The 14,189-nt window shown below is 48.8% G+C and overlaps 1 protein-coding gene across 6 annotated transcripts in view; it reads left to right on the plus strand.

The window, feature by feature from the left end:
* Window positions 1-14,189, plus strand: part of ADAMTSL5 (ADAMTS like 5) — a 44,825-nt gene that overhangs the window by 16,717 nt on the left and 13,919 nt on the right. For 4 of the 6 annotated variants that reach the window (XM_081177795.1, XM_081177793.1, XM_081177794.1 and 1 more), the window contains exons 2-4: window positions 3,361-3,421; window positions 6,942-7,078; window positions 13,136-13,196. In XM_081177795.1, coding sequence (XP_081033921.1) covers window positions 3,361-3,421; window positions 6,942-7,078; window positions 13,136-13,196 — 259 coding nt within the window. Of the gene's footprint in view, window positions 1-811; window positions 913-3,360; window positions 3,422-6,938; window positions 7,079-13,135; window positions 13,197-14,189 lie in introns of those variants that run through there. The other 2 variants (XM_081177796.1, XM_081177798.1) reach the window with 2 other exon arrangements.

Below are 14,189 nucleotides of genomic sequence, written 5' to 3' on the forward strand. Positions count from 1 at the left end.
TGCCACAGTTGCCCAGTATACTGTTTATACTGTTTCTTCTTAAAATGTACAAAAGTCAGGCACTGTGGAAACTTTGTATCAAGGTGTCACTTCACAGGGAAAAGTCAGCTCAATGTACTAAGAAGGCAGACCGTTTCAGACTTTCAAGTAGATGAGATAGCAGAGGTTTTTTCCTTCAAATAAGTCATGCAGTTAATGGTCAAATTCGCCTCCCCTCTGCCCTGCTTGCTAGAGGGGAGATCAAAGGTTTAAATGTCCGGTTTAGCTGATCAAAGGATGAATTTAAACGGATGCAGGTTTAGAGCTCCGTTGCTTTCACTTTCATGCGGTCGGGGGGAGGCAGACTTCCTTTGTTTAAATCTCCCCCGTTTTTAGCCCAATTTTAAAATTAAGAAAAGTCCCAGTTATTTTTCAGTTCTTACTCACGGGGAATCAGTCCGAATTTCTTTTCAGGAAGGAATCGGCGCTCTCCGCTTATGGCGACGCGGCTTCACTTCGCAGGCTGGGTAGCGACTCTCAGCACCGCGCTCACTCCCGATGTCGATCCGTAGCCTTTAAAAAGGCTCTTTCACGGTACCGGGGGGCGCAAAGGTGCCCACCGAGTCTCCTTGTTCTCAGGCTTCAGCGCCTGGGATTTTAGGGGTCCCCCGCTTGCCGTAGCGGGTAAGACCCGAACTTGCGAAGCAGTCCTTCTCCGGAGCTCGGAGATAGGACCGCCATTAAGCGCTGGCACCGACCGGAAGTCTTTGTCCAACCATCTTGTCCTCTGTCGTCCCCTTCTCCTTGTGCCCTCCATCTTTCCCAACATCAGGGTCTTTTCCAGGGAGTCTTCTCTTCTCATGAGGTGGCCAAAGTATTGGAGCCTCAGCTTCAGGATCTGCACTAAGGGCTGATTTCCTTCAGAATGGAGAGGTTTGTTCTTCTTGCAGTCCATGGGACTCTAAGTATGTAATACATTACATACTTTATCTAAAAAAGAACCAATCCAGGGAGATTTTTTTTAAAAAAGAGGAGAGAAAGAAGAGGGGGAAATAAAGAAAGATAAAGACTTCCAGTTTTTTGTCCTGCACCTAAGCATAGTATAGTGGTACCTCTGGTTACAGACGCTTCGGGTTACAGACGCTTCAGGTTACGGACTCTGCTAACCCAGAAATAGTACCTCGGGTTAAGAACTTTGCTTCAGGATGAGAACAGAAATTGTGCTCTGGCAGCACAGCGACAGCGGGAGGCCCCATTAGCTAAAGTGGTACCTCAGGTTAAGAACAGTTTCAGGTTAATAATGGACCTCCAGAACGAATTAAGTTCTTAACCTGAGGTACCCCTGTGCAGTATTCACTCCTTAACATCCAAACTTCCTATCTCCTATAATCAGTATTTTTAGAATCTTTAAGTCACAATATTGCAGGTTCGTTTTCTCTTTCATGCAAAAAGTCCATAAGAGGTTTCCAGTCCTGAATCAATGTCAATAATTATTTTTCGAATCAATGGTTTCAAGTTGCAAGAAAGGAGATTCCGTCTCAACATCAGGAAAAACTTTCATGTCACTAAGAGCTGTCTGACAGTGGAACAGTTCTCCTTGGGGTTGGGGACTCTCCTTCCTTGGAGATTTTAAGCAGAGGTCGGATGGCCATCTGTCCTGGATGCTTTAGCCGAGATTCCTGCATTGCATGGGGTTGGGCTGGATGATTGCTGGGGCTCCCTACCAACTCTAGGATTCTGCGATTCTATGATTCTACTCCCACATATGGCTCCGGGTGACTCACGGCTCATGCAGGGTGGGCGGGGGAACCCCTGGCGTTCTGCCCGCCTGTGCCCTTGATTCTCCCTTGTCTCCGGAGAGTCTGGGTTTTCTTTTCCCCACTTTGATTGAGAACATAAGGGGAGCCTGGCTGCTGGATCAGGCCCAAGGGGGCCCACCCAGCCCACCATCCTCCTCTCGCGGGCTCCAAATACCCCTAAGAAACTAGGGATCCAGATAGACTGCCTCAGAGCCTGGAGGTTCCATGAGGGCATACAAAGGCCCTGGCTGCTGGATCAGGCCAAAGCCACCCCCCCACCCCTGTCTAGCCCAGCATCCTGTCTCACAGTGGCCAACTAGAGACCTCTTCTGGGACACCCACAAGCAGGAGCTGAGTGCAAGAGCAACCATCTCCCCTCCTGGGGGTTCCGGCAACTGAGATTCAGAAGCACCGCTGCCTCCATCTGTTGAGGCAGAGCAGAGCCATCCTGGCCAGTAGAAATCCATAGCCCTTTCCTCCCTCTTTTAAAGCTGTCCAGGCCGGTGGCCACTGCTGCCTCCTGTGGGAGGGAGTTCCACACTTCAACCGAGAAAGCCTTCCTTTTCTCTGCCCCGAATCTTCCACATTTGTTGGCTGCCCAGGCGGTGTAGTGTTTAGAGAGAGGGAGGAAAACTCTCTCTCTCTCTCTCTCTCTCTCTCTCTCTCTCTCTCTCTCTCTCTCTCCCTCCCCCCCCACCCCATTTCCTCTCTTCTGCATTATTTTCTGTAGGCCCTGGATGCAACTGACACCCTCCGAGGGGACCCCTCCCTCTCTCCCCCCCTATTCTTTTTCCAGGGCACGTGAGCCCCTTATCGCTGCTGCCTCTCACCCTCTCATCCACCCACAGGATCGAAATGTCAGAATAAATAAATCTGGCAGCGTCAGGTGGTGTCCAGAACAGGCAGCTTGTTGTTCTCCTCTCCTTGCCCAGGGGACTGATTTTTTGGGGGGGAACCATAAGGGGAAAGGCCCTCTGCACATGCTCAGAGGTCCCCTGGCCATGGGGGAACCCTCTGCAAACTGAGGCTGCAGTTAAGCCAATGAAGAAAGGCTGAAGTGTTTGAGACTTTGAGTTTCAAGAAAAAATGAGGCAGATGTGACCGGGTAGGAGGTTATAAAATGATGCCTGGAATGGGGAGAGTGGCAGGAGGAAAGTTTTCCTCTCTCTCCCCTCCTGCTAGAAATCGTGGACATCCAACAGAGCTGAGGGTTGGAAGATTTGGGACAGAGAAAAGGAAGACTTTTTCGTTAAATTGTGGAACTCCCTGCCACAAGCGGTAGCAATGGCCACCAACTTGACCTGTCCATCCGTCTGTCTGTCTGTCTGTCTCTCTCCTTCCCCTGATTTCTGGACCATAGAAGCTTCAATCAGACAATGTTGGGTTTTGGGGTATTCCTACCCCCCTCTCTGCTTTGAGTGTCAATTACTCAGCTGGGGCGGTGGCACAAAATGAGGGGTTCACGGCACAAAACTAGCACAAAACATTGGCACCAGTTCGGAGGGGATCCAACATTTCAGGATCAGCCATTAATGAAGCTGGCAATAGCCCTCGTTAGAGTATTTCCTTCTCTTTCTTGCAGGAGCACCTCTCCCCTGACCACCGTCTTCCTCATCTGGCTGACCTTCCTGTGCACCGTTCAGGTAAGTTGGAGAGCAGGTGACTGGGAGCCCCAGAGGGCCCCCCCCCCGACTCCCACATGCTGGCAGATCCAGGTTGTTCTGTTAAGGCTGATTTGTTGCTCTCCATAACTCTTCAGCAGGCGGGGTGTGAAGCAAAGCTTTAAGGTGGTGGGGAGGGAGGGAAGATGAGAGTCCAAATCTGGCTTGGTAGAACTTCCTGACGCAGCACAAAATTCACATGAGGAACTCCCTCCCCCAGGAGGCAGCAATGGCTTTAAGTGGACTGGGCAAATTCATGGAGGAGGAGGAGGAGGAGGAGAGGGATGTCGAGGGCCGCAGGACAGGAGAGCTGCTCCTGTGCTGGGATCTCCCTTGGAGGTTTTCCACAGGCAACTGTGAGAGCAGGGGGCTGCACTAGATGGGTCTCCTTTGGCCTGATCCAGAAGACAGGCTCATCCACACAGAACCTCCAGGTCCAGAGGCAGTCTCTCTGGATTCCTGGGTTCTCAGGGGTATTAGGCCACTGTGAGGAGAGGAGGCTGGACCAGATGGGCCTGTGTGGGTCTGATTCTGACAGCATCCAGCCCAAGCAATGGCTAAACTGCTTGGCCTCCAGCCAAGCTTGGCAGAGAGCAAGATTTGCAGGTGGAAGTTCAGTCTCCCGGTTCCAAAAGACAGCGTCTGGGCAGAGGAGGTGACATTTGCATGGTCAGCCTTGCGCTTCCTTGAGGGGTCCTGCTGCTGCTCCCCCCTTGCTCCCCCAGGTTCAGGATCCTGCTTGGGGCAGCAGATTGGGAGGCGGCTGTGGGGAAGTGAGGCCTAGTGAACAGAGTTGGGGTTCTGGGAGGGGAGAGCGCTGCCTCTGACGTCAACAGGAAGCCTTGAGACCTGGGTGCAGAGACCATCCAATTTGTAAATACTGTAGTTTTAATGCAATTAGGCTGAAAATGTCCAGAGGCAAGGCGATCATCCCGGCCCCTTTCCCAGGACCCTTGGTGGGAGCAGGATGATGCCAGATTATGATTTCCCTTGGGATCTTTGATGCCAATGGAGGAGAGCACGCAAAGGGGACCGGGGGCCACATCTCCTTCTGGTGGCCAGAGGCCATTGATGGGTGGAGCTAGGAGCGAGAGAGGGCGGGGCAATGGTTGCAAGGAAAGTTTCCATCCAAGAAAGAATCTTAGAATCCTAGAATCGTAGAGTTGGAAGGGACCCCTGAGAGTCATCTAGTCTAAGGTTACCAGACGTCCCCATTTCCCGGGGACAGTCCCCAGATTTACAAATCAGTCCCCATACAAAATCAACTGAAGTTGAAAAGTGTCCCTGGATTCACTGAAAAAAATCTGGTAACCTTAATCTAGTCCAACTCCCTGCAATGCAGGAATCTCAGCTGAAGCATCCCATCCCAGGCCTGCCTTTGCTTGCTTTGGTGATGGAAGTAATGCTCACACACACCCCCAGCTTCCAGTCTGCTGGCCGCCAACCTGTTTATTCCACCCTCTCCCTGGATGTTTAACCATCAATTTCATGAAACCCATTAGGAGAGCAAAGATCTCCCTCTGGTTTTCTGGGCTCCCTTCTCAGGAGTGGGCCAGAGGCAGTCTATCTCAGTTGCTAGTTTCTTACGAAGCAGCATTATCATGATGGACCACACATATCTGCTAATGGGTCCCTGAAGCACAGATTCACACAAAGGGGATCATATAGAGAACAATATTCTAATGGCCCCTTCAATCACGAGCCAGAACTTTGGCTCACCTAGTTCAGTATTGCCTGCACTGACCAGCAGCAACTCTCCAGGTTTTTGAGACTCGGGGGGGGGCATCTCTCCCAGTCCTGCCTGGAGCCTTCTGCATACCATGTGGATGCTCTGCTGGAGAAGGGGGGCCTGCATCTGTCTGTGCAAAGGGCTTCTTTGTTTTCTGAAGCAAGGCAGGCAGGCTCAGGATCCCTGTGAGCTTTGGGGGATTTCCGAGAGGTGTTTTTTTAAAAATTAAAAAAGTAGATTTTTGTGCAAGATATGAGCTAGCTGCCCACCTGCAGCCCCAATGCTCTTGGCCAGCTGCTGCCACCCACCCACCCTCTCCTTTTGTCCCCTCGCACCCCCTTCTCCATCCTGAGTCATTCCTCCCTTGTGGTCACTGCAGTCACCCTGCCACAACTGGGGACGCCTCCACCTTGTGATCCTGCCCCTTGCTTAGCACCACGATAAACATTTAATTCCCTTGACCTTCCTTTTGTAAACAGAGTGGGGCCTTCCCAGGCTCCACTGCTGGAAGGAGGATGGAGAGGGGGATCTCCCCCCACCAAAAAACCCCTCCTGCATCTGGGCTGTTTAGCAAAGGCTGATCTTATCTCCCCTCCTGCCTGCAGCCTGAGCTTTTGGGAAGCAGCTTTCCTCTGTGTGTTGTGTGTGCATTGCATGCTCAGGCAGAGTTTGGCTCCTTCACACTGTGGGGAAAGCCCTTTCCAAATGTCTGGGAAGAGATAAAGCAGACTTTGGAAGGAGGCTCCAGACTTTCCTTCAGAGGAGTGGAAAGGATGAGAAACAGACAATTACCAAGACAATGGCTGGAGTGTTTTGTGAAGGCTGAAAGAGCCCCCCCTCACTGGGCAGTGAGGAAGACGTCACAAAAAAAGGAGGGGGTGATGCATGGAGGCAGGTGGGGGCCCCACCCCAATTAACCTCCACCCCAATTTCTCTGGCTTATTGCTCAGGATATTCCCAAATGACTAAGCCATACATCTAGAAGACCTTGGTTATGATCTTTATTATCTGAAAATAGAGATGATGTTTGTACTATTGTAACTTAAGAAAATCCTTAATAAAAACAATCAAAAGGACCTTGTTGTTGCACAGGCTGTGATGCAGCAGCGAAAAAGAACTAATGATGCCTCAGCAGAAGTCTAGTGTCCAGATCAAGGGAAGTCATAGTGCCGCTCTATTCTGCCTTGGTCAGACCACACCTGGAATCCTGTGTCCAATTCTGGGCGCCACAATTTAAGAAGGACCTTGACAAGCTGGAAGATGAGCAGAGGAGGGAGGCCAAGATGATCAGGGGTCTGGAAACCAAACCTGATGAGGAACGGTTGAGAGAATTGGGGATGTTTTGCCTCCAAGGGTTGCCACATGGAGAATGGAGCAAGCTTGGTTTCTTCTGCTTAGAGGGTAGGACCTGAACCCATAGCTTTAAGTTACAAAAAAAGAGATTCCACCAAAACGTCAGGAAGAAATTTTTGGCAGTAAGAGCTGTTCAGATGTGGAATGGAAGGTGGTGGACTCTCCTTCCTTGGAGGTTTTTAAGCGGAGATTGGATGGCCATGGATGCTTGAGGACTTACAGCATATTAACCTCTACTTAAAAACTTCCAAGGACGACCTTCAAGACAGGACCTTCTCCATGGTGGCCCTACGAGGCGTAGCTGCTTCCCAAAAATGTTGCGTCTCATGACTAGGGGAATTGGGAAGGTAATACCCAAAGCTGCCCTCTTGCCCCCGCACCTGCCAGAGCCTGGTGACTTTGACATCTTCCTTTAAGTAGGGGACAGACCACATGGGCCCCCGGCCCCGCCAGAGACGCCAGCTAGGCTACGGGGCATGGACGCACTGGGGCAGCTGGAGTGCCTGTTCCAGTACCTGCGGGGACGGAGCCTCCTTTCGGACACGACGATGCATCAGGTGAGCTGGGCTGCCCTGTTTGTCGGGGAGGGGGCCATGGGATGTGACTGCATAGGGGTTGTGGTTGGCCTGCTCTGCTTCAGGTGGGGGAGACCTGGGTTCAAATCATAGCAGTTGCTTTCAGTATCCCCTGGCAGCCAACCTGGCTCTCCCACATTGGAAATATTGCCGATATTAATATTGCTCCATTTGAAGCACCTAGACACATAAAAATAGACTCCTTTTTGGAATGAAAACAAGGCCTATAAGTTTAATTGACACTTACTTGCAGAACTTTCTTCAAAACGAACCTGTGGACTGAAACAGACTCAGCATTTTACAAAATATGAAATGATCCCAACAGACCTAGAAGCAGAGGTCTGCCTATCTTGACAACATCCAATTCTCCTGGAGCTGTTTTCCTGGAGAGCTTCATTTACATCCTCACAGAGCCGGAGAAACAGGCATCACCCTTCCAAGATGGCAAACTGGCAATTCAATACCTCTCATGTGATCTAAGGTTAAACACTCATGTGTTGCCTAGCAGAAAACAACAATAGTTAATTATTAACTCAGAGCTCAGAGTAAGGCTGAACTGTCTTGATCCAGTTATCTGGGAGTAAGTGTTAGGATATTTCCGTTCTACCTTAAAAGGGAGCAGGATGTTTGTGTCACAGCCTGCGTATTTCCTGTTCACAGGATGTTTATGTTTTCTGTTGCTTTCGTTTTCTCTCTGTGTCGTAGACACTGAAGCAGGCAGTCATGGTTTTCTTTGTTCTGATCAACGCAGAATAAAGCTTGTAAATAATGCTCTCCTGCGTGCGACTTTTGCTGTGCATTATCTGCTGGTAAGAGCGTGCATCAGTTCCAGAATGTGGGAAGCTATTTCTGGAACTCATGTCGCTAATTGCTGATACTGCGTGCCTACGGGAGATCGATGACGCGTCCGGACACGGCTTGGGGCCATGATGGACTTTATCTCCCTGGCAGTATCCCAACAACAGGTTATGGGCCCAGATTCACGGCACTTACAGGAGAGTAAGACTGCGACAGACTGTGTTGAGAGGTATGTGGAGGAAAAGTGAAAGTAAGGCTTTTCTGTTTGCCGCGACAAGAGCTTTTGATGTCCGGCAGGCCTAATTGGTCTGGGAGTCGAGCCAAGCAGGCCTCAAGATTTATGGCTGCCGAGATAAGGAGTTTCTGAAGTGAATAAGACTCGCGGCTCAAGTAAAAAGCTGGAATGGAGTTTTTCCAAGCTTCTGAGGCTGCTGAGTGCCCAAAGCTAAATCGGCACAATTATAAAACCTGGGCTGTGTGGTGTGAGAGTTTGGTGCGTCAGTTTGGAGTGTGGCATACTGTGTCTGAAGCCCCTCCAGTTCCTCTGACAGATAGATGGAAGGCCCAAGATTTAAGGGCGATAGACGTAATAGTCTTGTCCGTCTCTCTGGAGGAAATTGCCACGCTAGCTGGCAACACGACTGCAAGTAAGATGTGGAATGCTTTGAAAAGTAGCCCATCTACCAGTCATCCCAGCCCAGAGTTTGACTGCATCGGAGGTCCTGGCTGTTTCCCAGAATGCGAGTGAATGCAGGGATGCTGAGGGCACCAGTTGCAAGCTACAGGGGGAGCTGACTGTGATGTCATCCCAGGCAGCATTCCAGCCTCCAGGGGGAGCCAAGGAGTCGGCAGCTGAGAGCTCTGTTTCTCGTGGGAACCAAGGTCATCGCCTTTGCAGAGGCCGGAAAGGCAAAGGTAAACAGAGGCAGACGCCTGCAGATGGCCAGAAGCAGAGGGAGGGTGAAGAGCCCACGCTAGTGGAAAACAAGGCTTTGTTTGCTGGCACAGCTTCACCAAAGGCTAAAGGCAAGTCTGATGGCCAGGAGCAGCGGGGCAAGCTGCAAAAGCCCACGCTGGTGGAAAACAAGGTTTTGCTTGCTGCAAAGGCTGCTCCAAAGGCCAAGGCCAAGTTTGTTATTGATTCAGGCTGTACCCGCCATGTAACAAAAGACCGCCATCTCTTTATCTCCTTCAAACCTCAAGAAGGTGAGATCCACCTGGCTGACGGAAAGACGTTGCAAATCGCAGGAGAAGGGACTGTGAGATTGGCGAGTCTGCACACAACCATCAAAGATGTACTTTATGTTCCAGGCGCTGCAGACAACTTGCTCAGTGTCCCACAGCTTACTGGGCGTGGTTTTGAGATTTCCTTCAAGAGGAGCGTCTGTGTCATCAGGAAAGGCAAAGAGGACATTTTGCATGCAAAGTTTATGGATGGGTTGTTCTGTATAACTTATGATGACAATGGTGCTGTTGCTGTGTCTAATGCTGATTCTTGTTGTGTTGCACAAACTAACAAAGTTCTTCATGCAGGATTCATTCACGATGCACACAGAAGGTTTTGTCACCTCTCTTGGAAGGCACTGGCCAAGATGCCAGAGATGGTTAAGGGTTTGAACATCAAATCCTGTAAGTTTCACATGAAATGTGTATCTTGTGCAGAGAACAAGGTGAAGGTTGCTCCAAAAGGCAAGGAGTCTAGCAGGCAGGCTTCCAAACCCTACCAGCTAGTGCACGCAGACCTGGTTGGTCCACTTGCGCCCTCTTTGGGAGGAGCAAGGTACTTCATGGTTCTAATTGATTCTTTTTCCAGGTACATTCATGTGTTTATGCTCGAGCAGAAATCGCAAGCGTTTCCTAAGTTCAAGGCATTCTGTGCTTGGTTGGAGAATGTTCACGGTAAACGCATTGGTTGTCTCTTTACTGATCGGGGCGGGGAGTTCACTTCTCAGCAGTTTGAAGCTTTCCTGACTGAGAAGGGAATCCAGCATGACTTGTCAACGCCTAGATCGCCATGGATGAATGGGCTTGCGGAGCGAGCAAATCAAACGTTGCTGCAAGGAATGAAAACATTGTTGCGTGATGCCAATCTCTCTGATAAGTATTGGGGGGAGGCTCTGTCGAATTTTGTTTACACTTATAATCGCAGACTGTCATCACCTATTGGTTGTACTCCCTATGAGAAGATGTTTGGTAAGAAACCCAACATCAAGCACATGACAATCTTTGGTTCTGACATGTGGGTACACACCCCACAGAGCAACAAGCTTGGGAAGCGTGGGGCTCATGGTTTGTTCATGGGGTATGAAAAAGGTGCATACAGGGTATGGATGACTGACTCTAAGTCCATTAAGTTCACAAAGAGTGTTGAGTACAATCCTAAGTGGGGGGAAAATGTGGGAATTTTCCAGAGTTACCCAGAGGAGGATGAAGGTGATGTGAAGAAAGCAGATAGTGCTGAGGATGATGATGATGATGATGATCAGAGTTCGGATTCCAGCTCAGTTGGTGGCGCTGCTGATGATGTCAGTGACAGTGATGACACAGCAGACTACAAGAGCGCAAAGGCCTCAGTCAGACCATCTGATGCGTCTGACAATGAACTGAAACAACCACTCTTCACCATTGGTCACTTTTCTCCTAAGAAAGAGGAGATGAGTCCAGAAGACTTGCGTCTAGTACGCAGATCTGAGAGAGCCACGAAGGGCAGACCTCCAAAGAGATTTGCTGATGAGTTTGCTAAGATGGCAACTGCTGTTCTTAGTAGCTCAGAGAAGGTGTAGGAACCTTCTAAAGATGCTGAGCCTTGGCTTAATGCCATGAAGGCTGAAGTTGATTCCTTGAATAGGAACCAAAATTGGGAGTTGGTACTGGTAGTCCCAGGAATGAGACTGGTTGGCAGCAAATGGGTCTTCAAGGCCAAGACAGACCAGAATGGCAAGGTAGTCAGGCACAAAGCCAGATTGGTTGCCAGAGGTTTTTCACAGGTACCAGGACAGGATTACCACGAGACCTACTCACCCACCGTCAAATATGAGAGCATTCGGCTGATGCTCAAGATCGCTGCAGAGGAGAAACTGCATGTTTCCCACCATGACATTAATACAGCTTTTTTGTACGGGATTTGGGGGGAGGAGCTGTTTATGTTTCCACCTGATGGGATGCAGATACAGAAGGGAATGGTCTGTAAACTGCGGAAATCCTTATATGGTCTCAAGCAGAGTGCCAGGTGTTGGAACACGAAACTCACTGAGCCATTGCTTTCTCTAGGTTTTCACCAGGGCAAGGCTGATCCATGTGTGTTTGTCAAGGAGGAGGGGCAAAACAAACTGTATTGTTTATGTTTTGTTGATGATCTTCTGATATTTTGGAAGAATCAGGCTTTGTACCAAAGCACCCTAGGCTCAGCTGAAGGAGCACTTTGATATAGAATCATAGAATCATAGAATCATAGAGTTGGAAGAGACCACAAGGGCCATCGAGTCCAAGCAGGAAACACCATCAGAGCATGATGAAGGATCTTGGTGAGGTATCCAACTATCTTTCTCTGCAGGTGGAGAGGGACCAAGCAGGTAATTTTCTGGTACACCAAACACAGACAATTGCTGATGTATTAACCAGGTTGAATTTGGTTGATGCAAACCCAGCAGACACACCGATGGTGACAGGTTACCAGGTAGATAGTACTTCTGAAGCGTTTTCTGACACAACGCTGTACAGATGCATTCTAGGCAAGTTGAATTTCATTGCTAGATGCTCAAGACCTGACATAGCTCTAAGCACTAACCTGCTTAGCAGACATGCCAACAATCCTACTGTTCAGGATTGGAAAGCTCTGAAGTGCATAGCCCGCTATTTGAAAGGGACTTTGCACTACAGGCTGAGGTTCACCAGTCAGAAGACTGGAGGTCTTGAAATCTTTGCAGATGCAAGTTTTGGAAGTGACACCACGGATGGTACAAGCACTTCTGGAGTATGCTACATGTACAACTACTGCCTGTTTGACTGGTTTTGCAAAAAGCAGACAACAGTGAGCCTAAGTTCCTGTGAAGCAGAACTCAATGCTCTGTCATTTTCACTCATGGATTGTGAATGGTTGATGCAACTGTTTAAGGACATTGGAGTTTCTGTGAAATGTCCTATACAAGTGTATCAAGACAATAGATCTTGTTTGGCTTTGCTGAACTCAGAGAGCTGCAAGCAAAGAACCAAGTACTTGCAGATTAAGCTACATTGTGCAAGAGAGTGTATTCAGAAAGGGCTCATTCAGGTGTCCTACATGGCAGGAAATGAAATTCCTGCTGATCTGTTGTCTAAGGTTGTTCAATCGATCTCCCGTAGTATCCCAACAGTAAGCTCCATTGACTACAGTGGGACTTACTTCTGAGTAGGCAGTGCCAGGCTCCATTGACAATAAAGGAATAAACACTCCCCACATTTCCTAAGAATTGGCTAGCTGCGGAAGCATCGCAATGAAAGACTTGAAAGTGGATTGGTGATCTTTTCCTTCAATATTGTAGGAAGGGCTTTGTATTCCAGCGTCATCGTTTCCTTCATTTGGTGCAGGGATTTTATTTTCAGGATAAACAGGACTCAGTTTTTGAACCTTCACACACCACTTTTAATTGTTCTCCGAGACAGGGAGGAGAAAAGAAAATTGGGATATTTCGGGATCAAATCAGTATGGCTTCTGTAATTCTGGGACTGTCCCTGGAAAATTGGAGGGTGTTTTTTTTTCTTTGCTTGGCTCATAGATGCCTTTCGGTAGCATGTACAGTGGTACCTCTGGTTGCGAACAGGATCGCAACATGAAGGATTTCATTCGCAACATGAAAAGAGCGCAACCTGAAGTGCCGTATCTGTGCAGGTGTGCTGCGCGATTTAGTGCTTCTGCGCATGCGCGAGCAGTGAAACCCAGAAGTAACCCTTTCCGGTACTTCTGGGTCGCCGCGGGACATAACCTGAAAGAACGTAACATGAAGCAAATGTAACATGAAGTATGACTGTATAAGGAAATACCTCTGTGCCACCTTTTGAGCCAAAAGGCTGAATTCATCAGGAAACTGCCTTAGCCATGCTTTGCCAATATAACATTTCACCAGTATATAGCCCCAGCACCTTGAGAATGCATGCCCCGCAATCCTCTTGCTGCTTACCTGGGAGTAAGCCCTGCTGCACCCAAAGGGGCTTCCTTCTGCATAGGATGAGTCTCTCAAGGAGGTGTTTCCTCTTCACGTACAGGTTCCCTGAGGAGGAGATGTGCAAGGGGCCTCTCAGGCAGTACCGGGTGTGTGAACTGGATGTGAGTACTTGCCTTGTCAAAGAATAAAGTGCTGCACACACTTATTGCGGGGTTTGTGTTCGAGGTTGCATTTGTATCAGGTCCAGGTTAAAGGGTCGAGCCAGGGTTCAAATCAGCCATTTGGAAGAGTCTCCAGCCTCTGTATCCCTTGGACTGATATAGGATGATATGCAGAGGTGGGGAGAATTACGCTTGAGCTTTGTGGAGGGAAGGAGGTGGACTCCCAACACAGCAATAAATATAATCTGCAGCTTGCCTTGCACTCCTGCTCCCTATTCTTCATTGTTATTACTGACGATGAATGATTATTAATTACCTGCCCTTCACCCTAAAGTCCCAGGGCTGGTTACAATTTATTTACAATACTATTTATTATTTATTTTCATGATACCCTAAACCTGTAAATCTCAGGGTGGTTCACAACATAACATTAAAATACAGTGGTACTTTGGTTCTCAAACAGTTTAGTTGTCAAACAAATAGGTTCCCGAACGCTGCAAACCCGGAAGTAAAGTCTGCAAATGTTTTTTGAAAGCCAAACATCCGACAGGCTTCCATTTGAGTGCAGGAAGCTCCTGCAGCCAACCAGAAGCTGTGCCTTGGTTTTAAACAGTTTCAGGAGTCGAACGGACTCCCAGAATGGATTAAGTTCGAGAACCAAGGTACCACTGTATACAAAACATAGAATACATAATGAAAATAATGAATGCAAAATGGTAAAAAAAGAGCTGAAAGCAATCTACAACTGCAAAAATAAGGAGCAGGGGTCCTAAAAATGCAGAGAGCTTTGAGGGTCCCAGCTTTGGACCACTGTCAAGGGATGCTTTGGGGAGTGGGGGTCAAGGGCTGGCATTGCCTAGCAACCACCAATGGGCTGGGAAGGAAGTCCAGCATCACCTAGCAGTTGTCACCAGCATTTGGCTGAAAGGCAGAGGTGGATCTACGGTGGGTGGTGAAGTGAAAGTTATTATTGAAAGCCAGATCTTTCCAGCC

Source organism: Podarcis bocagei (assembly GCF_964188305.1).
Source record: "Podarcis bocagei genome assembly, chromosome: 18".
Classification (NCBI taxonomy): domain Eukaryota; kingdom Metazoa; phylum Chordata; class Lepidosauria; order Squamata; family Lacertidae; genus Podarcis; species Podarcis bocagei.